Consider the following 27,244-nt stretch of genomic DNA (forward strand, 5'->3'; position numbering starts at 1 on the left):
TCAGGTAGAGGGGGTGGGGGGGAGGGGTCGGGGTGGGGGAAGCCGACCGGCGGAGTGGATGGATAGCGTCAGCGGGGGCGGTGGCTGGGATCCGCCGTCCGCCATCACAACGAACCAACTCCTCTTCCACCTACCTAACCAACCATCCCGTAGTTTTCGTCCTATACGCGCAGTCCCCGCGATTCCGTCTCTATATGCGCGTGTTGTTAGGTCGGGAGGTAGAATCCCGGTTGTCCACCAGTGCCTGCTTCAATACACTCCCTGCCATGCCCTAGCACCGGTCTTACTACGGGCGCGTTCCTCTTCTTTCTTCCTTTTTCTATTCTCTTCGTATTGTACATAAATATATATATATATATATACACATACATACATACATATATATATATATATACACACAAATAAACGCAAATTACGTACATACATTAAACACGTCGTTGAAGAATACATAAAGAAAGAAGAAATACGTATATATATATGTATGTATATTAATATCTGTTTATATATATGTACGAATGCATATGTATATACACGTATATTATATATTTACATATATATGTATATATATGTAAACAAAAACACGCACGCACGCACGCTGCACTTGGAACCTAGTGTATGGATAAATAAACATTCGTTTGGATCGGGCGTTTTTTAATTTAAAAAATCACAAGTTTCAATATTGAATTAATTGAAAGTTAAAAAGAAGAAGATCGAAGTACAAGAAAGAAGAAGCATTTTTGTTCATTCTTTTCTTTTTTTCGAAAGCTAAAACCAAGAGGTGGTGAGGAAGTACAAGAAGAAGAATAAGAAGAACGAGACAAGAAGACGAAGACGAAGAAGCAGAAGCAGAAGCAGAAGAAGAAGAAGAGGGGAAGGAGAAAAACAATTTCCTTTGTACCGAAGATCCAGACTATACTATACACCACATCATACCGTTGCTTGCAGCCTAGGATTCTTAACAAGAAGAACAACGAATACAGCATCTCGTGTCATCTCGTCTCGCGTCACCTTTTGTCATCTTCGTCAACTTCTTCGCTTTCACCGATATTTATATACATACATATATATATACACAAATATATATACGTATATATAAATGTGTACGCGTGCGTATATAAACACACACACACATACATATATATATATGCATGTATATTAACCGTGAGCCCTTGCGTACCCCGAATATACGAAAAACAATAGCTGCCGATGGAACGAGATTATAATATACAACACATACCGTACAGGATGGATAAAAGTGTCCGAGGATTAAAGAGCGAACTATTGTTCGTATGTGTGCGCGTGAGTGTGTGTATTTATTTATAAAAATTTTGTAACATAACAAAAACAAAAGAAACAAAAAAAAAAAGATAAGAGAAACCTAACGTACACCTATGTGCTGCGCAGTGACGTGAGTGAATAATAATAATAATAAGAGTAAGAAAAAGAAGAAAAGTAACGAAAGAATAAAGACGTCAGTGCGATGACGATTGTGGAGGCGACGACGAACCGAACGATGTAAAAATGTAATTTTTTCCTGTAACCGTGAGAGAAGTTTGTTCTTACCACTTCGTGGATGATGAACGAAAGACGTGGAATACTGCACAAGTCTTTTCGCGCGGACGGAACAACGCGCGACGTGACATCTTCGCGTGGATGAGGAAAGAAATTAAAAATTAAAAAAATTAAAAACGTGATCGTTAACGAGGTTACGCAGTTTTGGCAGTTCGGACATTCGCGAGTACTCTCCGCGTGTGTACGTGTGTTGTTTGTGTGTGCGCGTGTAACTTTAGTTACAATATAACATTATATCGACGTTACACCAGCAAGTACGAGAGCCCGCCTTCACGAATACTCGGGATCTCCGTAATAATACCCCTGGACTATTTAAACGTAGTCGCAAACGCGCAACGCCTCACCTTGCCAGGCAATCAGAGGTAGTTTGAACGTTTTTAACCTCGTTTTTAACGCCGTCGTTCGAATCGCCGATATATTATAACAATAGCCAAGTTTAACAGTGTCGACTTATCTCGACTCTGCGGATCCGTTTTATCAAAGCTTTCGCAGATCGCCGCGACGACGCGGGTTTTTCCCAAAAATTATCCGTGAGCGGCTTTTGATCGTCGGTCGACGGAGAAACCGGGATTTGACGATTAATACAACGCAACGCGTCCACGGAGAGTGTGAGAAACGACACACGCTACTCTGCCACACAACTACCACAACTATAACTATGCTCTTTTACGAGGCACACGCAAGCCGCTATCACCATATTCTTCATCATCGAACGTTGCCTCTCTGACGCAAGCTAATCTCGTCCTCCTCTCGCTGTCACCGCGTTTATCTCTCTCTCTTGTACTCTCCCCCGTTCTCGCCAATCATTCGACAACAACAGCAACAGCAACGACAATAGTAGTGATGATAATAACGACGGGGACAACGATTTAGAGAAAAGATAACCCGAGAAACGATATATTGACAATATATATACATAACAAAACGACGATAACTGTGCAAGTCTGACATTTCGATTGTCTTTTGTTGTTTTTTTTTTATTTATTTATTTTTTTATTGAAACTTATCGAATAAAAATCAAGACAACGGCAATTCTGTTCAACGTATACCTTGTAATCAAGATAAACGAAAGAAGAATGAAAAGCTTTCGTTAATTTTACACCGTGTTACGTGAAAGCGTTTTCTCCTTATCTTCTACGTTCCGTTGTCACCTAGTGACTCTGTACTCTCCCTATCTTGCCTTCCCTCTCTGTTTTCGACAACCGGAGTGCGCGTGTTTCAAACTCGATTCGTAGATGTAAGAGTTTCGTGCCGGTAGGCCTCGCTGTCTTTTTATTTTCCTTATTTTTTTTTCCCCCGCCCACCTCAAATGTTTAACATCCACGCGGCCATATGCGGTTATAAACGCTGGAGAGTATAATTACAATAATATTCTCAATATTCCCTTCGTTTTAAAACGAATAAAAAAAAGTAAAAAAACAAGATAAAATACAAAAAAAAAGGGAACGCTGCATGCGAGTGTAACGGAAACAGTGAATAAAAAAAATAAATAATCGATATAAACAAAGAAAAAGTAACAGCAACGGCAACAACGGCAGTAATGTGAAGAGTGTGCCCTAAAACCTTAATCACTTGAGGCTAAAACGGTCTAATCGTCCATCTTGTGCGTGCGGTTCGCTGAAAAGTTAGACGCGTTTCCGTCGTGGTGATGCCGATAATAGAAATATACAAACAAGTAAATGAATAAATAAATAACAAAGAAAAACCAAGAGGAAGGATATTCAACGTATTTACACACAGGAGATGCCAACACAAAGGCAACGCCGATGAGACTGCCACTGTTTTTCAGTCGCTACCAATCTACCGTGAATTCATAGCAATCAAGATTTCGACCGCTCACTTTCAACCCTTTCTTCTTCCCCTTGGTCCTCGTCGTCGTCGTCGCAGCACACGCGAATATGAGCATGACTCTTGTCAAGAATACGTTGAAAGGTGCGTGCATCAATGAACCATATTGAATTTATATGATTTTTCTTATATTTCAGCCCAACATTGCAGAGTTTCACGTCGAATTTCAGGTCACACAAGCATGGTCGGTGTTTCTTCTTGTTTTTATCCATTTTTTTTTAAATCGCATTACACGTCCCGAACGTAGTAAGATGTTGAAATCCATGAAAGAATGTTCGACAAGCGACGATAAACATTTTTCACACAGCGCAAAACTGGCTCATGATCGTTACGTGAAAAAAAATCTACATTAAGTTTTCCCGAGCACACGATTGAAAGGTTAGAGGTGAAAAACTACAATTCCTGATTCACAGGAGGATCGGACCATAGAATTTTCACAGAAGCGTTAATTTTATTCGTATAATTAAAAATGTGAAAAATTCGAGTTAAAAAAATTGAAAACATATCAAGTCGTTATTCACAAAGTCGAAATATAGAAAGGTCGAAATATGGAACAGCAAAAACGAGAATCTGTATACGATTCTACATTACGAAGAGGAATTCTGACAATTTCACAATTTGGCATTATATGTTCTCAGCTTTGTAATCTTTCACTTCTCCATACTTCAACTTTAAAGATTTTAAAATTCTATATATTAAATTTCTGCTTTTTTCAAAATTCGATTCCGTTGCCCTCCGATTTTTTCATCTTTCCATATCCTTACTCCCCCCCACCCGATTGAAACGTTAAGCTGTGAACTCTTACCTCGGCATTAGCAAATTTTCATTCCTCGATTGATTGTGAGAGATAAAAATTAATTGGACAAAAGTCTGCACTCCATGACGCGATTGCGATTAATTAGATCACCGCATCCGTTCAACGACCCATTGTCTCTCTCCTCCTGAATCATTCCGCTTGATAAAATTGACTTTCCTTCTCTCTTTTACAGCGAGATAAGTTTCGCGAACGAGCTGCGGGCCGCGTAGCGCGAAAAGAATACACTTGACTTAATTTCAGTCAGCTTACACACGCACACACTTGTCATATAATCAATTCGTAAAACGTATTTATAAAAAACAAAAAGAGAGAAGGACGATGATATTTTCACCAGCGGTTTTAAGCTCGTGTGAACACCGGACGCATATATTTCCTTATATTATACGCATATACGAACGAAAGAGAACTATAGCAACGATATATTTAGCTGGAGGAATTTCTCCGCGCCGTTTCTTTTTCGTAGATCACCGTGTGAATCGCGTATGTTCCTCTCGGTTCTTTGAGTATAAGTATGTAGGTATGTATAGGTATCCTTCTCCTCCTCCTCCTCCTCCTCCTCCTCCTCAGACCGAAGCGTCACACGTGTAGCCTCCTCCTCGATCACGACTCGCAAGCCGACTCCGTCATCGTCGTACAAAAATCACATCGTCATACGCGAACGAACGAACGAACGGACGCATGGCACATAAATATCTATAAAGTCTGTATACCTATATGCATACCTGGTTGTTTAATCATAGATTTATATTAAACTCCGCGCCGTATGGTTTCGAGGTTTATCTGTTATAACCGGCTACCTTCCTATTTCACACCGATACGTACATTCGAATGTTTATAATATTCGAGGTGTAAATATTATATGCGGGCTTGATTTACACATCATGCGTATACGCGAAACAGAGAGTATTCCCGTTTGATAATTCACTTATGTGTTTGCTACTTTTCATTACGCAATATCAGCTATATCTCGATCGTCTCAAATTGTGGCAACATTTGTAAAGTAAACGGATTTCGAATCTTGTTTTCAAGAGAATCCCTAACACGCGATCCGTGCCAATTTTGCAACAGAAAAGGACTTGGAATTTTGCAGAACGTAAACAAGTAGAAATTGTTTCAAACGTGTTTGTACAGTAGGCAGGTATCATAAACCGCCTGACGATTAAACAAACGTTATACTCGCGGTCAGAGGTAAAAAGTAATTGCAAAACAAACCTCGTCTCATATTGAAATTATCAAGTTCAATTTATCTCCGAGGTATTATAAGTACAAGGTCCGCGTACAGGTGATTTTTATCTTGTTTTTTTCCCGCGATATGTTTATATACATTTACATAAATATACCTACATTAATATGAGAGTGCGGCGAAGAAGTCGGCGTAAATATTATGATTACCTAGGGAAAAAATATAAAGATTTCAAATATATATATATGTATATATATATATATATATATATATATATATATGAACCGACACACGAAATTTCCTTGCCTCATTCTGATTACTACTACGTGGATTATTTTTTTTAGATAAGTCGTATTTCAATCGAGAATTAATATTATAACGAAAGATTCGAACTTGACTTGGAATTTTTTTTTTTTTTTTTTTTCGTCGCGCTCTTTGATCTCGTTTTGCTATATTTCATTAATCGCCGAGTAATTTGCCACGAAAGAAGTTCAAACGAACCGTAACAATTTTCGATTTCCTACAATAAAATCGAAAGGATCAGGGAGGCCACAACTTTCGGTAAGAAAAAAAAAAAAAAAAAAACTTGCAGTAAAACCTTTTGTAAATAAACACTTGTACAAAGTTACGATTTTGGCAGAGATTGCGTAGCACTTCGTCAAACATATAAAAATTTCTTTCCTATATTGTTCACAATTAGAACACATACTTTGTTTCATTTTCTCGAATCTGCGGAGCGTTGTTTTTCACGTCTGATGCAAATAATTTTTAAATTATGTATTACTGAAGTTACAATAAATTATTATTCATGTGTTTTCTATGGAGAAAAAAAAAACATAATTTCCACGATTTTGCCAACTGTAGGAACTGTTATGCGTAACGTGAAGTTACATAGGTATGTAAATAAGTTGGACGATACATGTTGTTGAAATCCCGTCTTAAATTGCAATATGCACCGCCCGACACATCGTACATCATCGTACGCACACACGATATGCATGACGGTCGTTTTCGTTGAATTAGAATGACATTGTATTAGGCTAGACTCATTAATAAATGCTCCTCGTTCTTTTGTGCAAGTTTAATAACATTGAATACAGTAGCAGCAGCAGCAATTAAATTAGTTAATACGCCGACTCGCTATAATTTGGATTGTTGCACACGAAATGATTATACGAAGTTGAACTTTGTAAAATATGAATAATTAAGTTCCGCTTTCCGTGAAGCATTTCGTTGAATTCCGTACAATCCCAAAATTGTGAGACAGCGATCATTCCTTCCCAAAAACCTATCGTCGCATCAACGCCATACGATCTTCGATCTCATAAAATATTCAATTTAATCCACAAAACGGACGTGAACTCCTGATTCCTAAGAATGATGTTTCTTTCTCGAAATATCGTACATGTACGTTTACACACGCGGTGTTACGTTATCGGTATATAAAATTCACGTAGTAGAAGTATATAATCATGTATACCGTGCAACGTATACAGGTATACGCGAAGCACAATTTTAGAACTCGGCATAAATTATCCGCAACCAAATGTCTTAGATTCTCCCACGTTTTGATTACCAAACGTGCACGTCGTGTATTATTCCATAGAAACGAGTAATGACTAATAAGTATTACGTATTTTCGAATACGTATGTATTTCTGTCCACGCCTGCTGACCGTGCATTTTGGAACACATGCACGTACAGCAAACTACACATGTCGCGTAATACGGAACGATTACGTACTTCGTCTGCCTCAAAGCGTGCTCGAATTTCAAACTCCATACATGTCAACCTTCGATCAAATTTTAATCTCATGTATCTCGCGGATAACGGAGAGATGAAAGTAAAAAGAATGCTCGGTTCACCCCAAAATGCAATGGAATGGATCGAGGAATCGATACTTTGTACGAAATTGTTAATTTTTCTCCGCAAACACCGCGATTCTTGTTACAAAATCGACGACTCGGTCGTTTTTCATTGTGCCTGCATCTACCGAAATTTTCACACCTCTGGCGCCATTCTTGCAGCATGCTGCTTGATAAATGTGAAAATGAAATTTTTCCAGCCAAAAATAACTGCGATATACGACCCTCCTTATTTATTATGTATTGAAATTGAAATTGTTCACAATTTTGTACCGAAGAACAAACAATAATTTATATAACCGAGACAAAAATTTGCTTCTATAACTAGTCCTCATAAATTATAATTCACGACTGTAAATTAATACACGCTTATTATTTACTCGTAACAAAATAAATCTATTCAAAATAAACTCATAATTTCTATCGACCGATTAAAATATATTCGTCGATTCAAGTTTTTTTTTCTTTTTAACATAATATCACAATACCTGAGCAGCAGCTAACGGATTTTTCTATTTTTTCCTGCTTCATCTTTTGAATACGATAAATTGTAACGTCAAAACTGCAAGTGCAGGTTCAATATACTCCTTCATGAAATTGTGGCGACATAAACCGTACGAGTACCATATAATATTAACACGTTTACCCTGCATACCCTACATAAAACCACACGAGCAGGTCTTTCGCGTTAATTGTTAATCAACCGCTTCTATACACGTACTTGAACATCGCCTATATTATATGGTATGCCTGCAACATTTACTAGATACCACGCACATGCATGCAAGACGTCATGCGGACACCTATAACCTATGTATAATTTTCTGCGTATACGTATAGTAGTCGGTCGGCACATGAAGAGAGTAAAGAGAGCGCCGTGAGGGGCGGTTGATGGGAGTGCGCAACGCAGGGTTTGCCGGGGGCGGTGGCGGGGGCGGGGGGGGGAGGTATGACGTCACGTAACCGTGGGCTGCGGTCCACGAAAGCAATCGACATTTCGCTTCGCACCCTCTTTCTCTCTTTCTTTCTTTCAAACTTACTCTCTCTAGCTCGCTCGAATATGACATTGTTTGTACTCTCTCGGTGTGCTTCCTCATCTCTTTCTCTTTGCATCTTCGTCCGTAACGTGCGTTATAATGTGTCGATTTTCCAACGATACGTAATTAAATTTTAGTCTTGCGATGGTGGAAATTTTTTTCTTCCATGCTTTCGTGCATGTGGCATTCCATGCGAACTCGACCTTACTATTAGAAGAGGATAAAAAATAGTGAAAGAAAATCATTGGTCGAGTTGACATGGAATGTCCCGAAGATGTATATCGATTTACCGGTAAAAATTTTTGTCGTTGAATCGATTCAAATTAAGATTCGAAGTGAATGGTTTCAATGGAATACAAAATCAACACGGCTACCGTTGTCGGAGTGTTTGTAGTCTCATTTACGCTACACCAAGAAATTCATGTCTACCTGCACGTGTTTCGCTTTTTTATCTTCCAAAATTATGAATAAAAAATATCGACGATAATAATCATTGTGGTAATTCGTACCTGATATGCATCTTCGACGTGAGAAGTGGCATCATCGTCATGAAGCGAGTAGAGTTCATCATTTGTCCCAAGCGTTCCAAGTATGTACAAAGAATTATCTCCAGATTAACCAAATATCGAAATAATTCTGAAAATATAAGAAAAGAAAATTGTATTTGTCAGATGATACATTTGAATCCGATGTGAGAAAGGGGAGGAGATAACGTCCTTTTGAAGATCAGGATAAATTTTCAACGCGGCGAAAGTTTATACGGCCATATACGAGTATACGTACAGGGATGAAAATAACGATTTCCGGTGTCGACCTTTCTCTATCGACAATTTCCCCAGTTTTACGAACTTCAATCAGGTTAATAGCGGATTCTCCCCAATCGAGTATTTTTTGTTGCCAAAATATTTTGGCTACTCTGCTTCAATTCTTTCCATTCGGCGAAACGCCGCTTTCAACAATCGTCACGTGTATGTATATTTATACATATCTAAAAATTTACTCCGCTCGCATATTAACACATGCGAGAAATTATCCGCAGCCACAACATAATAACTCTCAACATTCTAATCAACGCTTCAATAATCGGATACACGTATCAACAAGCGTTGTCTCATCTTATATAAGTTGGACAAGTACTAAATGATACATTGTATTATATAGTGTACAACATACTTGCGCATATAATCGTGAACAAATTATGCATATTCTTTCTTTATTTCCTCATCTCTTTCTCTTTGCATCTTCGTACCACATCCGCGTGCATCATCCATAGATGAACAACAAATGTCGAGAGTTACAGTCGATGAAATGATCGCGGTTGGTCGGCGAGTTAGGCTGTCGGAGTAGTGCAGTGCACCTCGCATATATATATATATACCTCTCCATCCCCCCGCTCTCTTCTCATCTCCGCGACAATAATTGTCTTCCCAGCTCGCGTGCAAGCATGTCGGTTAGTCGGCGAGGCGGAGGAGAAAGAGAAAGAGAAGTGAGACGGAGATGGCGGAGGAGGATCGAGGCTGATGCATCATCAGGGGCAGTAGCAGCAACAGCAACAGCAACAGCAGCAAGTGCGATGGTGGACCGCGCCCCATCCCTGGTCGCAACTCACCGCAGGCTCAATGACCTCTCTCTGAGAAATCATTTACTTCATGCCCAAGTAGAGCCAGTGAAGTTGTAGCGATCGTTCGGGGTTGTCCGCCCGTAGAGTTGGCGCGCTTGTAGCTACATTCGTTGTACGATTGTTGTTCCTCTCCATGAACTATCGTGTAACGTTGCATTTCATTTATACCTCGATACCTAACTCGCGTATACGTATCTCGCATATTTCTCCGCATATGCATGTACACGCGCATTAAAACAGTGTATAAATGACACGCACACGCGTTACGAGTATTCGAGACTCTCGATGGATGGACGGTTGAATGCAAGCGCAATGCGCGCGCGCAGCGCCTCGCCATTGGTTAAATTCACCTACCATTCGTCTCGCGTTATAATCCCTGTATAATAAGTTTCTTCTCTCCGCCTGCCTACTTCTACTCATAATTAGTGATCATATATTTCGTACCTCCGCTGCTGCGGCGTCTTCTTCTTCTTTCCTCGAAACGAGCGTGTATTTTATTAAGTTATACCTGGTATCACGTAGTACGTAGATTACGTGTGTGTGGATACATACATGTATTTGTGCCTACTCGTGTATTTTATAGGCGTGGGTAGGTACACGTGGCTATCGACGGACGTGGGCGTCGGAGATGCGCAAGCATTTCGACTCTTCCCGCATGATTATCAACGCTTCTCTTTTTTATGAGTAACAGCGCGCCGGCACCCGCGCCTCCGATATTTAGGTATCTACGTGATATATGTATATATGTATGTACGTATTCACCGCCGGTTTCGCGCTACCTCTGTCGTAGAGAGCGCCATCTTGTCACACGGCGAATAATCTTGCCACTACACAGGCTGCACGCATACAGTACACGCTGTATGTATAAACGATTGTTTTTATTTTTTGATCTTTTTCCTGTGTGTGTGTATATATATATACATAATGTAAATACAATCAAATTTTATCATCACGACTGTCGTCGGCAAATTTCATTGTTCATGAGTCCATTAAGTTTTATAGGGTTTGACGATTGTGACGAATAGAATGTATCATGAAATTGAGTGTTTATTTCTGTAATGATGACATATTACGTTCTGCGAGTTAATCTATGCGTAATATCGAAGGAAATAAATCTTCTTACGGAAAAGAATGAGATCAATACTTGTACTTTTTTTAAAAGCAGATAACATTTTACACGAGTTTCATCAAGAATAAAATTCACCCTTTACATCTGGTAATGATAACGCGACAAAGTATCTCGTTATAACGTATAAATACCGGAGATGAATTCCGGAGTAATTTTGAGGATCTAAAGTGGCCAGAGGTTATTACAGCTGAAAACTAATTTGGTCCGGCAGGAACGCTGATAAGCCGTTGGTAACATCTGGTGTCGGTTAATTGTACGTACCAGTAGTAACGGATATTCTGCATTGTTTCAACGAAATGATAGAAAATTGATGTTTTTCACTCTGTCAAATTTTGTTCGAAAAAATGAAATTTATACCACTCATTGTCAGGCAAAACTGAAATATCGTTGACACGTACCTACCATGTAGATATGTATGTATGTATAAAACAGAAAATCAACTTGATACAGGTGTTTAATTGAAAAGAAAATTACAAACTATTACCAACGTCGTAACGTTAACATGTGTAATCACGCAGCCTGTAATCATTGAACCCATACAACCACGTATCTCGCGGTTAAACCCACCGCGGGTGGCGCCATCTTGTTACGCGCCTTCAGGCCGCATCTCACATACGCATACATACATTGGTATACACACACCTTGATTGATGTCTGGTTGTCTTCCGCTTCTAGCGGCTGATAATGTATACTGTACAGTAATGTTCATAATAATGCCTTGGGTTTCTGGCTAACTTATTTTCCGTCCGAAATAAAACGCGAGTTCGATTCTATACGAATTATGTGACAATGACTCTCAATCTCTCACAACGACGGTTGCATCGCCATAATCATTGTCACATAATTCGTATAGAATCGAACTCACATTTTTTTATCGGACGTCGAAAACAAGTTAGCCGGAAGATTAAGGCATTAGTAAACATTGCCCATGCCAAATACTCATTATTCGCACCCTGCAATAAATTCACACCTTTTATAAACACCTCAGCTGTTACCCGTTTCGACGACGTGAAAAAAAAAAAACAGAAAAAATCGATTCACCTCGATCTACACCGCGGTAAAAGGTGTTCAGGGGGCAAATCAGTGTCGAGTAACACCCGAGATCCGGTAGCTCTTGGTATAGTAATCGGACTCGCGGAGAATCGGGCCTAACCGAAATACAGGATTATGACGATGGTGATGATGATGATAATGATGATAACAATAATAACAATACTAACAACAACAACAGCAACGACGACGACGACGACGACGATGTTGTTGCGTGGCACTGCGTATAAGCAGACATATGTACATAATGCAGGAGAACGCGGACGTGTATAAGGTGGTTGGTTGGGATATATATCAGAGAAACAGTGAAGTGTAATCAAGCCTGCGCACAGCAGGAACGCGGACTCCGCTCGGCAAGGGTCACGGCTGCGACCCGTTTCGGAGTTCTTATCGCGTTTGTTAGCGGTTAAAGTTCGACCAGAAGAGCCAGAAGCGAGACGCGCGAAGCGGACGAAAACACTGCGCTCTCCGTGATTAGTGTGTAGGGCTCGCACACGGTTAGTTCTCGTTCCTCCATTCGTCACCGGCCTCTGTAAACTAAACGTAGTTCAACGGTACATGTACACACGCATGCCCGGATAGGTATTGCTGAAATATTCCATCGCGGCGCGCGACACGTGGAGACAGAGACTCGAGCTCACAAACACGCTTCTTCTTTTTCTATCGCTCGTCATCGTACTTTCAACATTTTCATAGGCGTATGTGTACGCTAAAGATTACGTAGAACACACGTTAACGACACGGGCGCATTTATATCTTATATACTGAAATCATCCAAACATTCCCTTAACCTCGTGTCACGTACCATGTACTTGTCTTTTCGTTACTATGTTCTACGTGCAATATGCGCAGAGTTTTATATAACTTGCGTTACGCGTTAATTGTCAAGTTTGTAAAATTGTAAAACGATCAATCGTACGTGCAACGGATGATGGTTTGTCGCATAATACTGCAAACAAAAATTGTCCTGTAAAGAAAAGAGATATTGTCAATCCTTGAATAAAATTTATTGCACTGTGACTTTTACACCGTTATTTTACCCTTAGCTCCCTTTTTTTTTGGTTCTCTCTTCTCGATATGCGTACTGACAAATTTCAAAGGATCACCAATGGGCCATGTAATCTTATACGATCTCTTGAACTCCCAGTAAAAACTACTCTTCTAAATTTCGCCATAACCTCTTGTAGATCAACGTGTTAAGCGGAGTGGCTACCGTAATTTGTAATTTCCTAACATTTTCAGGTTTGCCAGGATTCCACCCATTAAAGGCACCCTGTTACATCCAACCATTTACCCCGACTATTACATTTGAATAAGAATACTATATGGATAGTTTAAGATGAAGGTTTGTCATACTATGAGGCTTATAAGTTATACGAATATAGGTATAATATAAATTTCAACGATTTTAACTATCACCATAAGAGCGATAAGAAGTGTAATTTATTCCTGCAGCGCAAATATATATAATTTTACTTCGTAAACAAGCATGTGAGTTAAAAACCGGCGTATATGCACAACATTGCCGTCAGAGATCATAAACTATACTTACATATAATATATGCAAGTCAATGAGGATTTATCCGAAGCTTTGAGGCTGACACATCAGGAAAACTTGACAAAGTCGTAACGAAGCTTCAGAAGACGAGTAGTTTTCACCCGGTTCCAATCAATTATGTTCCATGTGCGTCCAGATATTATATAGAAACAGCGTGAAAAAGTAGTGTTATTTTTGAAAAAAAAAAGAAAAAAAAAGAATCTCTTCGCACCATATTCTTATCGTGAAAATTTCAAAAAAAAATCGACCAGCTGCGGAATCAGGGTACGATAGGCGTATAACGTAAGTCATGTAATTGAGAGCGGTCAAATTGATTCTCCCGCGGACGGATTTCCGCAGTAATGGTTATGCGTACCTATAGGAACGAGGCGGAGGTAGGTACCCTACGTATATTGCACGTGTAATGACGATAGGATAGGAGAAGGTGGTCAGGATTGTCACCGTCTGCCCCCGGCCGTGCAGCGCACGTGCCTCATTTAAATCCCACGATTTACGACGGGGACGAAAAGTTACTAAGGGTTGAACGACCCTGGTGCCATGTGCCACTTTTATTGAGCCACCCCTGAATCCGCATTGACACACGAGTCGGGGTCTGACCGAACAATAGTTTGAGAATTGCTAACCCCATCCGTTACTGCAACTGCCCCGTAGGCCGCAGACTTATATACAGTAGAAAATGCCTACCCCAAATCAGCCGGATATACGTACGCGCCAATTGCTAGACATTGGCACCAAGTGACTCAGAGCCTATTTGACCTTCGCTTTGTCTACGTATTTTGCGGTTAAGGTGGTTGGGTGGTATAAAATCGATACTTTTTGTTAATATTGCTATTCCGGATAGTTGTATTGGGGAGGAGAGGGGCGGGTAAAGTTTACTGAGAGAAATTCTTAGTTCCGGTTACCGCTCAGTCCTTGACTATTTTCATTTTTTACAACGACCGAAAAATATAGTTCTAGGTATAAAATGAAAATTAGTTTTCTAGCTGTTACCAAAAAGTCTAGTATCCGTTACTATTCTTTCTCATTACGATCACTGTTACTAGATTTTCTTGTAACTGTTGCGAAAATTTAACGCTTGTGCAACGATAAATTGACGTTAAAGCCTTATTTGACTAAAAAAGTAGAGCAGACCGAACAAACTGATTTTGCGTTGAAATTACCAAAGAAAGGATCGACAACAGCGCAAAATGGTTACGCGTACCTCGTTTTTCGTAATTCCAACGATTATTCAAACAGTTTTTTGAACGATACTTTTTTTACTGAATTTTTCTAGTTACTGTAACAGATGAAACTTTTCTCAGTGTGGGCCTATTAAGGAAATAATGTTACAAGTTGAGATTTTAACCGCTGAATCTTCTGGTTTTAACCAAAAAACAAAAATCTAACCGAAGACGAGCGTCTGCCGCAAAGTTGGAAAACTACGGGCAAAGCGGGGTTCATCCTGAAATTTTTTTGAGTTTACTCAAAATTAACAAACATTAAAAATTTATTCATTTACCTGCATTAGGAGACGCACCGTTAGACTGCGGGGATTTTAAGAGCTTTATTCCCCTTAGAAAGTCTTAAAATGTAGTGTCTGTATCTTACATATACACATTTGAAGTTCGGTCTATATTTAGACTTTTCGGCAGTCTAAAGGTTAACATCGAATTAAATATATTTTACTAGGACTAGTAAAAAGTTCGACAAATTTTCAGGTAGGCCGCCACTTTGTCCGCATTTTCCCTACATTTAGTATGGATTATCAGATTATTCCATTCACGCGTTACGGAGATCCGTTTAAAAATACAAAAACAACAAATATATACTGGAATTATTGTGCTCAACCCTCGAACTATAAGCTGGATCTTCTAGGGAACAGTCGATTTCTGAATATCATTTTTTATGAACAATATTTTAAAACTTTTGAGTTTGCCAACTTTCGGACAATTTAGTAGACACTTTGGGAAGAAACCCAGATTTTTTTTTAATTTATTGAAAGTCTAGAACTCTTTGAGAAAATGTATGTACGAAAGGTGTTAAAAAACAAGTCTACAAACGGTGGTTTAAATCAAACCTTAGATATCGATGAGATTCATTTGAAATCACTTCGAAATGGTTAAAATCTATGAAGTTAGTTGCATTTCATTCCATGATAGCTCGTGATATTCAGAAGACTGTTTTTCCCAAAGTCACTGAACCAGATTCTCTTATTTTGAGTAGTCATTTCATCATTGCCGTTTATTGATTATAATAAATATCAAATCGGCGCTATGTTGTAATATTAAATATTTAACAACGCCGACGTGATAAAACAAAAGTGTTTCCGTAAATATGCGTAAAACAAGTTTCCGAGTAAAGTAAGTAATTGTAGAAGGAAATCAAGAGAAATATACGCTAGATCTTCAACCATTTCGAAGCGAGTTGAAATGATCCTCAGTCTTTATACCGGCTGCATTGAATGCCACTTAATTGAGATATTATAAGAGTTACGTATCGTTGACCTGTCAAAGTTGCAGCTAGCACAATTCAACACAGAATGTGAATCACAAATAATAGAAAATATCTTCTGTTCCACGCAAAAATAATGCCAGAAAATCTATTCCTGCAATTGAATTATCCCTGATTCCAAGAATATATTTTCTAGGCGTTATTCTCGAGTGAAATAGAAAAGTTTTTCAATATTTTTGATTTACCATTGTATGTAGAATTACGCTATCACTGGAATTTTCACGACACAGTAATGTGAAGGCTCTGATAATGGTTAAAATTAATAAGTGACATTTTACTCGGTCGGCAAGTATAGAAATCTTTCAATGATACCATATAAATATCATACACCTTCGGGATCAAGAAAAAATTCATAGCAATAAATTTATTATAAATTCAGATATCCACTTGAGGAAAATTTTCTTCGATTCGAAACTTGAAGAGGTTTAAAATCGGTGATTTTTAATAATTATATTTTGATACCTTGATCACTGAAAGTCATTTGCACTCCATATTCAAAGAGACGTCCACGGTTCTCTGTACGAGGAAAAGATATGTACCCGAGCAAATACCGCATCAATTGTATTTTTCCTTGCGTCGTTGTATTAATCGCGCAACAAATGCGGTTAGCTGGAAAACAAGGTATAATATACTGATAAGCGGCTATTTACGCAAATACTACATGTATAATAAAGTGTGCGAATTAAATTCTTGGAAACAGTCGACTGTAACTGGAACATTATGAAATTCCGTTGACCTTTTCGATGCGAATTTCGAACGGAATCGCATCAAAAAGGTCAATACATATAATATACACACGCTTTATCTGTTCAAATATTAAGTTATAAATTTTATGTCTACACGTTGTCACTTTGTAAGTTTGCAATCTACTAGATACCGTACATATTATGTATATAATTAAGCAGATCGTTATATAGATAATTTATTATACGCATCGAGTTAATCGCTGGTTTAATTTAAACGCACAAAAACAACGTAATTTTTATATTTTTTTCTCCATTAATATCCATACCGATTCACACTTCAGCATCTATTTGATAAAGTTGTTGTAACGCTGCCTGTAATTCTGCGATATTCGATTGAATTAAGCAAACGCGTTGGAGGCATCAGAATCGGAATGCGAGAAGTTCCGAACCCGTTAATAGCGCGTTTTTATCCAGCTAAATTGTTTGTATCAAAAGAAGTAGCCACGCGTAGTTACGCACATACATGCACTTACGTGTGTATAAATATAGGTGTAGCATACGTGTGTTATATTATACGTAATGCGGATTACGTCAGCCGAGTTCATGTCGAAACGAGAGCAAGACAACAAAAATATAGGAGAGAATAGCGCACATCCAGCGGACCAGAGATGATAAAAAATAACCGACCGGGATTGGCTTTGGCATTTAAAACTTTATAAACAATTTTATTTGCGTTTTATTATCACGAATCATTGCTGATTCTGCCACTTCATGTCTACCTATACATACATATATATGCACATATTATATATACATATATATATATATATATATACATATGTATAATGCAATAATTTAGAAATTCAGGTACAAAGTACTTTCGAGCTACGCACAATTGAACCCGATCGACCCTTTCGACTTTCCTCTCTTCCGAGATATTGTTGGCACATACCTGAAGTTAAGCGTAAACAGCGCTTGTTTTCCTGACTGAAACGATGTGTGCTCAAGAGTCTACGAAATGATAAGAGAAGCTTGTATCATTTTATTGTCATTGCTCACGAATTAATTTATCAAAAGCTTTATTCAAGTTAATTGATAACTTTGAGACTCGAAGAATACAGCAAAAATATTATTTGTCATCCTTCCTTTACCAATATTTACGCAAACGTGTTTTATTCAAGAAATATTGAAATAAGAAGTGATTTTTCAAGTTGTGTTACGTCGATCTAATAATTTGTGGGATATTTAATTTCCAGTTATGCATACGATACCGAGGGCTGAAAATGACTTTATAATAATGAAATTAAACAATCCTCAATACATACAAATAGCAAGATTCGTAATTTTCAGGCGACAATTTGTAAATTTTTTTTATTTGAATTAAAAAACTGATGTTACTTACACATGATGTAATTGAACTAGAAATACGAGTTAAATAACATTCCTTGTGACTATGCGAAGATTCTCTTCGTGGATTCCTGATGGTTCGCAAGCCACCCCGATGATTCATTTCATGTGTAAAATCCGCGCAGCATTTATATTTCAAACTAACGATAAAATTACCGCAATTTCGCAAATGAGTATCCGTAAAATACAGCAGTTGAGGATTCTTTTTCACGCTCGATAATATAATTATATTTTAATACTTTTCCATGCTTGCTACCAGGATTTTTCTCCACTTTCTCGGAACACGTTACTGTGTCGGTTAAGGAAAAGTTACGGTAAATTTTTGATGAGAAACAAAGAAATATTTCATGTTATAGCTAGCTTTCAAAATTAATACTTTCGGCAAGATATACTTGATATATTTTCTAATAAAAGAACTAATATTATTCTGCCATCACTTATATAATTCGAAAAGAGAAAGTTTTAACCCTTGCGTGGCGCACTGGGATCTCAGAAACCCCAAAGTGAAACGAACCCTCAACTCCCGTTTCACGAGAAAAAACATTTTTCAACCGACTATATCTCAGAAGTGAAATCTTAAATCCTTACGACTTTGCCAATGCATAGATAAATTTCTCGACCAATCGCCTATCGTAAGTAAACTAAATTCAAAAAAAATCAAGATACAACCATATCACTCTGAGTTATGATCGAAAATCGCGTGGAGTATACCAGAGAGCCCGGTGTGGCGAATATGTCCCAAAAAGATAGGTGTGGCACCCGAGGGTTAAAGCTATATAGCTTACTTCTGCGATAAAAATTTCAAAATTTATCTAATAAGTTAGCCAAGTCAGTGGGGTCTAAATCTTAGTTCTAAAATCTTCGAATATTACACAAAATCTAAGAAACTCGGTGTTGAAGCTTTTCCTGACAAAGAAAGTTGACGCAACTCGATATGGATTACTCAGCATTCCTGTCGAAACCTAGCTGATTAGACGTATGTGTAAATTGATATATTTTTAAATATATCCTCGTCGTGAGCTTATTCAAAGCATATTGATAAATAAATTTAAGCGGTAATGGGGGCGGCTTTCCATGCGATACAACCAACGGACATACGTCCAAAGATTGAAACATTTGTCTGGGTATGGGTAGGAGAAAATTTGACGAAAAAAAGGGTATAAAATTGACGAGTTGGGTAGGTACAGAAACAACTGCAGCCCCTACATTGTAGGCGTAACCGTTTGCCAGAGTCGGAGAGGAAGAGAACGGGAGGAGAAAATGGGAGAGAGTACGACAATCGCTAGCCAGATAGAGTCGGATAGATAAAAAGGTGGGGGGCTCACAGCGCAAGCGCTATTTTCTCATCCGCCCTTCTCTCTTCGCTTTGCCTTACATTTCGAACCGTTGACTTTGTCCCTTGGAGGTCCTACGGTCGAGCGAATGAAAAAGGAAAACTAAAGGTTCACTGAAACCTCGATATGCTGTACGAGATGTATTACATTTATGCGACATGTATACATATGTATACATATATACGTATATTTATATGATATATAGAGAACAAATTTTACGATCAAACGAGATTTAATTCCGACCCTTCGTAACCGAAGTGATCACGCCATTTTTTCGCCAAAAATTGACCAACTCTTATACAAAGAGATAACGAAGAATAAATCCCGAAATACCGACATTTTACCTCATACCGCCGCACAAAGTCTCTTTCGCTCGTATGTTGTATTCGGAAAAAATTAATGAAGAAAGTATACGATGATTACAAGAGTAATGATCTCGTATTTCTGAAAATTGAAACTTTCTATGAGATACGATGACTTTCGAATTCGAAATGAGATGAAATGTTGCGTGTCGAGTGAAAATGAGTCTGTTTAACAAATATTTTGAAATAAATTAAACCCTGATAACGTGGGCTAAATCTGTTCTATCTCTAGATATGAAAGTGATATTGAAAAAGTAAAAAAGTCTTTTCTCTTTACTGTTCGCAGGGTGTAGCGAGGATGAGGGAGGTGCCGACGGCTCGGCCGAAAATGGAAAACGGTGTCGGCAGTGTAGCATCCTTTGCGTGAATCCAGCAGCCTATCGGCTCCACCTCGCTGACGTCCACAAGACAAGCTACTCCAGCAATAAGCAGAGCGTAAATTCGCAATTCACGGAAGCAGTGAGTTGAAATAAAAAAAATAAATAAAAAAATCTGAATCCGTTGTCGTTTCAAAATTCCGGGACATGTACAGTGTACCTAACTAGAAATTAGAAATTACTTCTCATCCATGGATGCGTTCGTTGGAGATGCATCATACCGTTTTACAGTTGCGCTTTTCCGCGGAGTATAGTTTTACATTTTCCGCTAGGTGGAGTCTTACCGCCAGTCTGTCTCACGAGAGGAAACAGGCCTTTTAATCCAGTTATAACTATGATCAATTCGGATCACATCTTTCTTTGTAAATGATAGCAGATGAATACTTTTTGAAAAAAAAGCATCGTCATTGATAATTTTTTTCACACTACTTGCAATCAAATGATTACTTTAAAAACGGTTTTTACGATAAAGTTATAGGAATAAATTACGATATTCATGCTTGGGTATCAGTGAGACTGGAAAATGAGTAGAACATGGTCAATTAATTAGAATCCGTGACGATGAAAGGCATAAATTTGTTTAGAGTAACTCAAGTAAAGAAAGAAAAAAATAAATAAATAAAATAATGGCAAGTATAGCAAAGAATTTTCCTTTACTTCGGAAAATGTACACCATTCAAATTTTTTTACGATTACGCTAATTTTGCGTAAAACTTAAAAAATTGATCCAGACCGCGTGAAATCTATAATCTTAAGTTGGAATGAAAAATTTGGTAACAATTGTAATATTGATAATAACGAGTCACCGCATTTTTGTGATTACAGTCCTGTGACAAGTGCAGCAAAACCTTTGCCAATGTCCACCGATTAATCAGGCACATGATGAGTCATGACGACAGCGAGCATTTGCGAAAATTTAAATGCACTGCCTGTGACAAAGCGTTCAAATTCAAACATCACCTCAAGGTAAAAAAAATGTATAATTTTTGGAGCTTTCAGGATTTTATCTATATTCGAATCATTCCATTAATTAAATCCTGCGAGCAACAACTCTACATTAATGCAATTTGATTTTATTATTCAACTTCACAGGAACACTTACGGATACACAGCGGAGAGAAACCATTTGAATGTAACAATTGTGGAAAAAAGTTTTCACATTCTGGTTCTTATTCGAGTCACATGACGTCCAAAAAGTGTTTAATCGGCAATTCAAAGAAGTCTCGACAAGGCACAATTGGTAGTGCGAACAGAGGGCCTAAGAAGTGCCAACAATCTTCTCAGGGTAGACGAGACATCGACAACATGCTCGCAGCAAATAACAATACCTATCTTCCGATCCTTCCAAAACTTTCCCCATCCGAATATCTAGATATTCAGCGAGAAGGAGGTAAGGATGATGATTATCATTTTTTATTTGTAGATACATAATAATTTTCTCATATCTGTCATTATCCAAAAAAATTTGTACGAATCTCGTCATTACCAGTACAGAATTTGAAAATAATTTGTACTCAATTTAGACTCTCTAACGTCCTGTTAATTTTTTAGGTATTTACGACGTTCCTACGTTGTTACCTCGCATGGTGGGCTTTAGTAGCTACTTTCTACAATCGTCCCTTGGTAAAATTTTGAGTCAACTCCATTCTAAGAGGGTTGACGAAGTGACGGAGCAGTTTGAGTCCCTTAGAGAAACCATGAGTCCGTCTACCGCAGACTCGGAAGGTACAGAGGGAACCGAAGGAAAAGAATCACCAGCTTTAACAGATCCTCAAGGGTTGGATGCTGTGCGACGTATTTTAGAAACAGTAAATACATCTGTAACTAAACAACTTCTAGAGGCCAGTGTAAAGAAGTTGGCTTGCTCACCCGCAAGCATCAAAAGAGACTATGACGAAGACTATCAGGTGATTTGATGTATTGCAATATAAGCTTCATATATTTGCTGTTAAGCCATCAACTTGACTCAGCAACTGCGTACCAACTGAATATTGAAAAGAAATTCAAAGCTAATTGGAATGCATTGTTTCAGGATCAGGATAGCGAAATGTCTAGCGAGATGACACAATACCCAGACTGGCCATCCACGGATCCGTATGATTCGCAAAGCGAAGGACTGGCCGCAAAGTTGGAGGATGCGAACCAGAATCAAACTGAGTCATCGGTAGATGATAGTACTAAGAATAAAACAGTGGAAATGGAAGTTGATATTTCGGATCAAGACTCCGGAGAAGAAGACGACGTAAGCCATACCATGAACGTGGAAGGAGGGCGAAGAGTTAGAGCACGGTCTTTGATAGACGACGAACAGCTAGCAGTACTTAAAGGCTACTACGCTATAAATCCTCGTCCTAAGAAAGAGGAAATCACTATGATTGCAAATTATATAAATTTTTCAACGCGAGTCGTACAGGTAATCGAAAAATATTGACCAGGATACTCTGCTATATTTTCCGGCCTGTGCGGACTCAAGTGTATATTTGGGCGATTTCTGTAAAGCAGATATAGTTTCAATATTTTACCAGGCTGAAGTATGAATTAAAGGGTGAAATTCGTTTTTTTGTGTGTTTTTTTTTTCTCCGTTTTCTCAACATTTCAGTTCACCAAAAAAACGGTTTCAGTCATGCAGAACATGACAAAGTAAACTCCTTACGATAGAAAATGCTCATTGCTTAATTCACGCGGAGATCCCTACTAATGTGCATTATTTTTTTTATTTAAACAAATTTCTGAAAAAAATGATATTATCCATAGGTTTGGTTCCAAAACTCTCGAGCAAGAGATCGCAGGGAATCAAAAATGCCTGAACTCTTACCGCTGTTTAATGCTGGTAGTCAAACAACAGCCGAGCAACCTCTAGATTTGTCGAAGAAGGACGTACTAACAATTACGGCTGTAAATGACATTACTGGTGATAGTTCGAGTAAATATTCCAACAAGTCAAACTCAACAGTAACAGAAGACATTCCTGTGACTCCAACCCCTGACGTAGACGATGTTGACGACGCGCCACTCGTCATAGACGAAGAAACAACTGACTCTATCGACATGAAAAATCAATCTACCACTGTGGATATTATTTCCAAGGTAAGAATCAAAGTTCAACAATTCATCGATATTCGGTAGTCGTTTCAACTACTGAAAGACTTCAATTTATAATTGTGGAAAATATTTTCAGAATCAATGTCAAACTCCAATAAAAAACGAGAATGACAGTGCAATACAAGCAGAAGTTTCAGCTAGTGGGGAAACAGAACAAGAAGGTCTCTACTTCTGTGACCAATGCGATAAAACATTTTCAAAGCATAGTTCTCTGGCGAGACACAAATATGAACATTCCGGTAAGTTGATCATATTACCCGTGCCGATTGTAGTGGCTGAATTCTATTCCGCATTATAGTACCAGATGATTGTCATCGACTAATGTAGAAAGTGAAAGAATTTTTCGGATGCTTTGTGAATGTATTCTTTATTTCAATTAATTTCCACAGATTACTGGAGATAATTTGAAATTCAGAGAACTTCGAAGTCCACGTGTTTAATATAACTGTATTTCCTAATTTGTTTTAGGTCAAAGGCCATACAAGTGTGAGGAATGCCCAAAAGCGTTCAAGCACAAGCATCACCTGACTGAACACAAACGGTTGCATAGCGGAGAGAAGCCATTCCAGTGCAAAAAGTGCCTCAAGCGCTTCTCTCATTCGGGTTCTTATAGCCAACATATGAACCATCGTTACTCTTACTGCAAACCGTACAGAGAGTAGAGACGTGTTAAAAAAAAAATGTCTCTCAATATCCAAAGGTCTACTTTGCGCACAACCCAAGTACGTACGTACAGATGATCTTTTTATTCAGGACTTAGAGTAGATTTCGTTTTTTTAAATATTTTTACCACCTCGTGTTAATGTCTTTGCAATTACTTGTTTCTACGAGATTGGCAAAGCAAAAATTACAATGGCCGAATGCGCAGAAGCTGTTCATTATTAAAACAGTTGATCGGTTATCAATGGAAGTCAAAACACGTAAAAAGGTTTATGTCGTTGAAGTGAAAACAACTTTTTTCAATTTTTTTCTTTACAACCTGCATTACATTTTACCTATGAATTTGTATGCATTTGACACAGAGGATACCTTTACTAACAGTACTTCCTAAGTATTTTTAAGATAACACGAGCTGGTACACGCCGAAAATTTATCATGTTTTGCGATTTGCATTTCGTTGGTAAATGAATTAATCAGATCACGAGCAAACCGTGCTGCTTGATCATTCCAATTGAATATGTAATTTTCGATCATGTTATCATCGGCTGGCTATATATATATAATATATATATATATAGTAGTACGTATACATGTAAGCAACCAAACAACACGTAACGGTACCAAAAACGCATAATGCAATAATAATTCTATTATGATATAATAATAATATTAATAATAATAACAATAATAACAATAACAATAATAATAATAATATAATAATATACATAATATTTTATTATTTTTATTAACAAAATATTATATATACCGTGACAATAATAATAAAAAAAAAAAAAACTAATTAATGTACAAATTTGTTAGCTATACATTCGCCTAAGGAGTGCGATTTACATTGACAAAAATAATAATATTAATAATACAATACAGTGCCAGGCTATTATACAAATATTTACTCTCATACACGGATGTTGAATTCGCATACGTAATGTGCAAAAATGTGCTTGTATGCTGAAGCAAAGTTAATAATCAGGTTCATATTGAAATTTCGGCTGTGTTTCGATTCGAAAACCCGTGTTTTTCTCGTGTAACTCATTCAAGTTTATTGATCAGACACCGAAATGAATACTTGATCATTCCTTCAACAGAATTACAAGTTGCTCGCTTCAAAGTTACGAGTATTTATTCAAATTTTTTTGTTAGAATTTCATTCATGTAAAGTATTAAAATTTATAGAATGGTAGAATATCTGGAGATTGATGAAAATATTCGCGCAGAAATTGCTTTAAACGTATTTGAAAAAAAAAGCTTCATAAAATTTTGTTAAAATAACACATTCCGTACCAGAGATACGCTAAACGGTAAACGGTGACCATAGGAAAAGTTGAAAAATATTTTTGCACGCGTCAATCGAAACACAATCGTACTCTAAATATGATGTAAAAACCCTAAAATTCAAGATTGCCTATGGTTTATCTAAATATACATATTTTTTTAACGCTAATTTTGAAATTGAAATGAAAACATGCATCAAGCAATTAAAATATTAAAAAGAACACGAAATTAGTAAATAAAATTGGTGATTTTTTTACTCAATTACGAAATTGGGTAAGGGCAATTAATCAATACGAAAATATTGAAATAACGAATTCTAAGATGTCTTGGCACAACTTTTGATAGAGCTTAACGTAAAGATCTTACTCTGGTTACCACAAAACAAAAAAAGAAAAAATAAAATAGGATCTGATATTTCGCCTCCTTTATCTAAATTACTTCTAACTTGATTGAAAAAAAGAAGGAAGAAAAAAAAACAAACTTATTATTACATTATAGTTGAGCTGCAGTGGCCCGGGACATCTGTCAAAAAATATTGCGCGTAAAAGTATTTTTAATGTTGCGCTTGCCAAAAATGATGATAATAAATTATAAAGAATAATATACAATAATTTCATATATAAAGAAAAAGAGTTAATTGTCAAATTATAAGCAACAAATTTCTGCTTTTATCGAATTTTATGGCGAGACGTTCCGATATTTAATCAATTTCTGGATATCAGAAAAAGTTAAATTAAATATTTACCTCCGTAAGGGTCGCAAGTATAACAGAAAATAAGAACTGCATGAACATTCTTTTCCAGAAACAAAGAAAAAAAAATTTCTAATATTTCTTCACTGATATCGGAGGCCTAATTATTATTAATCCTAAGTACGATATTATAAATGCTTCCAATACTGTACTATTAAATATTATTACGATATATTTGTATGATTTTGTTTCGAAGATGTGAATGTAAAACAGTATATATTCCACAAAAGATAATACTCAAGAACGTATTTTATAACAGTTTATTCATCTTTTTATTTACTCGTAAACACAAGTGATAAGTGATATTGTTATGAATAATAATACCAAATATAATTGCCATATAGCGTTTATCCAAATGCTATAAAAAAAAAAAAAAAAAAAAAAAACTTGTACTTCCTTATACAAAGGCTACGGTTATCCGCGTTGGGCATCGTGGTACAGATTGACGAGCAAGCAAGCAGATAATATGAATGCTTATAATACTCATTTATAATAGTGTTAATCGATTAAGAAATATATTTTTATATAATTATAATATAATATATAGGATATCAATAAAGGGTCGCACACATGCAAAGTTGCGGTAGTCTCATTTTTAAAACACTGACAAAGAAAAACCTCTTGATCATCTGCTACATGACAACATTCGCGTCTTTGCTAACGTCTTTTTTATAGATTTCGTCACAGGCTAAGAAGTTGATTTACGCGAATAGATTTTGTCGCAGCGGTAACAAGTTTGGCTCGGTTTCACGTTCGTTTTCATTACACCGCATACTTTTAATCATGATTTCATCTATGAAAAGTATGCTGTAGAAAAACTGTGCATGCCTTTTATGAAGAGAAATAACAATTTCAGTTCAAAAAACGATCTTTTACTTTACACGCAGTAATATTTCTCTAAATATGTTTTCGCACTCCCCGCCCTCCCTGTCGAGACGCTCTCTAGAATTCTTCCTGGTTGTTGCCATAATTGTTGACGCAACAATATACAAACACCATACGATGCCTTCCGTGAACGACCGAGCTTACCTAGTTACTAAATATTGGGACAAGGTGAAATCAAAAGTAGTTATTTCAGCCCATTTGTACATTTGAACGCGGAATA

The 27,244-nt window shown here is 37.4% G+C and overlaps 2 protein-coding genes across 8 annotated transcripts in view; one reads left to right on the plus strand and one right to left on the minus strand.

Moving 5' to 3' along the window:
- The window catches only part of LOC124296721 (uncharacterized), a 40,547-nt gene extending 23,623 nt beyond the window's left edge, over window positions 1-16,924 (minus strand). For 3 of the 6 annotated variants that reach the window (XR_006906450.1, XR_006906446.1, XM_046747016.1), the window contains exons 1-2: window positions 16,633-16,924; window positions 8,832-8,958 (exon numbers count right to left, since the gene is read on the minus strand). Coding sequence is in view for 1 of the 6 variants with exons in the window: in XM_046747016.1 (XP_046602972.1) it covers window positions 8,832-8,958; window positions 16,633-16,726 (221 nt within the window). In the remaining 5 variants the exon portion in view is untranslated. Of the gene's footprint in view, window positions 1-8,831; window positions 8,959-9,495; window positions 9,733-13,674; window positions 13,841-16,632 lie in introns of those variants that run through there. The other 3 variants (XR_006906447.1, XR_006906449.1, XR_006906448.1) reach the window with 3 other exon arrangements.
- On the plus strand, window positions 513-26,583 carry LOC124296716 (zinc finger protein 1). 2 transcript variants are annotated; one of them, XM_046747010.1, is made up of 9 exons: window positions 513-3,504; window positions 20,246-20,418; window positions 21,162-21,302; window positions 21,429-21,726; window positions 21,888-22,243; window positions 22,369-22,578; window positions 23,091-23,423; window positions 23,515-23,677; window positions 23,907-26,583. In XM_046747010.1, exons 1-9 carry the CDS (start codon window positions 3,471-3,473, stop codon window positions 24,098-24,100), a joined length of 1,902 nt encoding a protein of 633 aa, XP_046602966.1. In that variant the 5' UTR covers window positions 513-3,470; the 3' UTR covers window positions 24,101-26,583. The 2 variants fall into 2 exon arrangements, with proteins under 2 accessions (XP_046602966.1, XP_046602965.1); XM_046747009.1 differs by having other exon boundaries at window positions 514-3,504; window positions 22,369-22,749.
- Window positions 26,584-27,244: the final 661 nt, after the last annotated feature.

The sequence above is a fragment of the Neodiprion virginianus genome, chromosome 1 (genome assembly GCF_021901495.1).
Source record: "Neodiprion virginianus isolate iyNeoVirg1 chromosome 1, iyNeoVirg1.1, whole genome shotgun sequence".
Taxonomy (NCBI): domain Eukaryota; kingdom Metazoa; phylum Arthropoda; class Insecta; order Hymenoptera; family Diprionidae; genus Neodiprion; species Neodiprion virginianus.

Coding starts and splice junctions, on each gene's coding strand:
- LOC124296716 (XM_046747009.1), top strand. CDS start 3,471: ATGAGCATGACTCTTGTCAAGAATACGTTGAAAG. Junction 21,303..21,428: donor AATTCAAACATCACCTCAAG/GTAAAAAAAATG, acceptor TCAACTTCACAG/GAACACTTACGGATACACAG. Junction 22,244..22,368: donor ACTATGACGAAGACTATCAG/GTGATTTGATGT, acceptor GCATTGTTTCAG/GATCAGGATAGCGAAATGTC.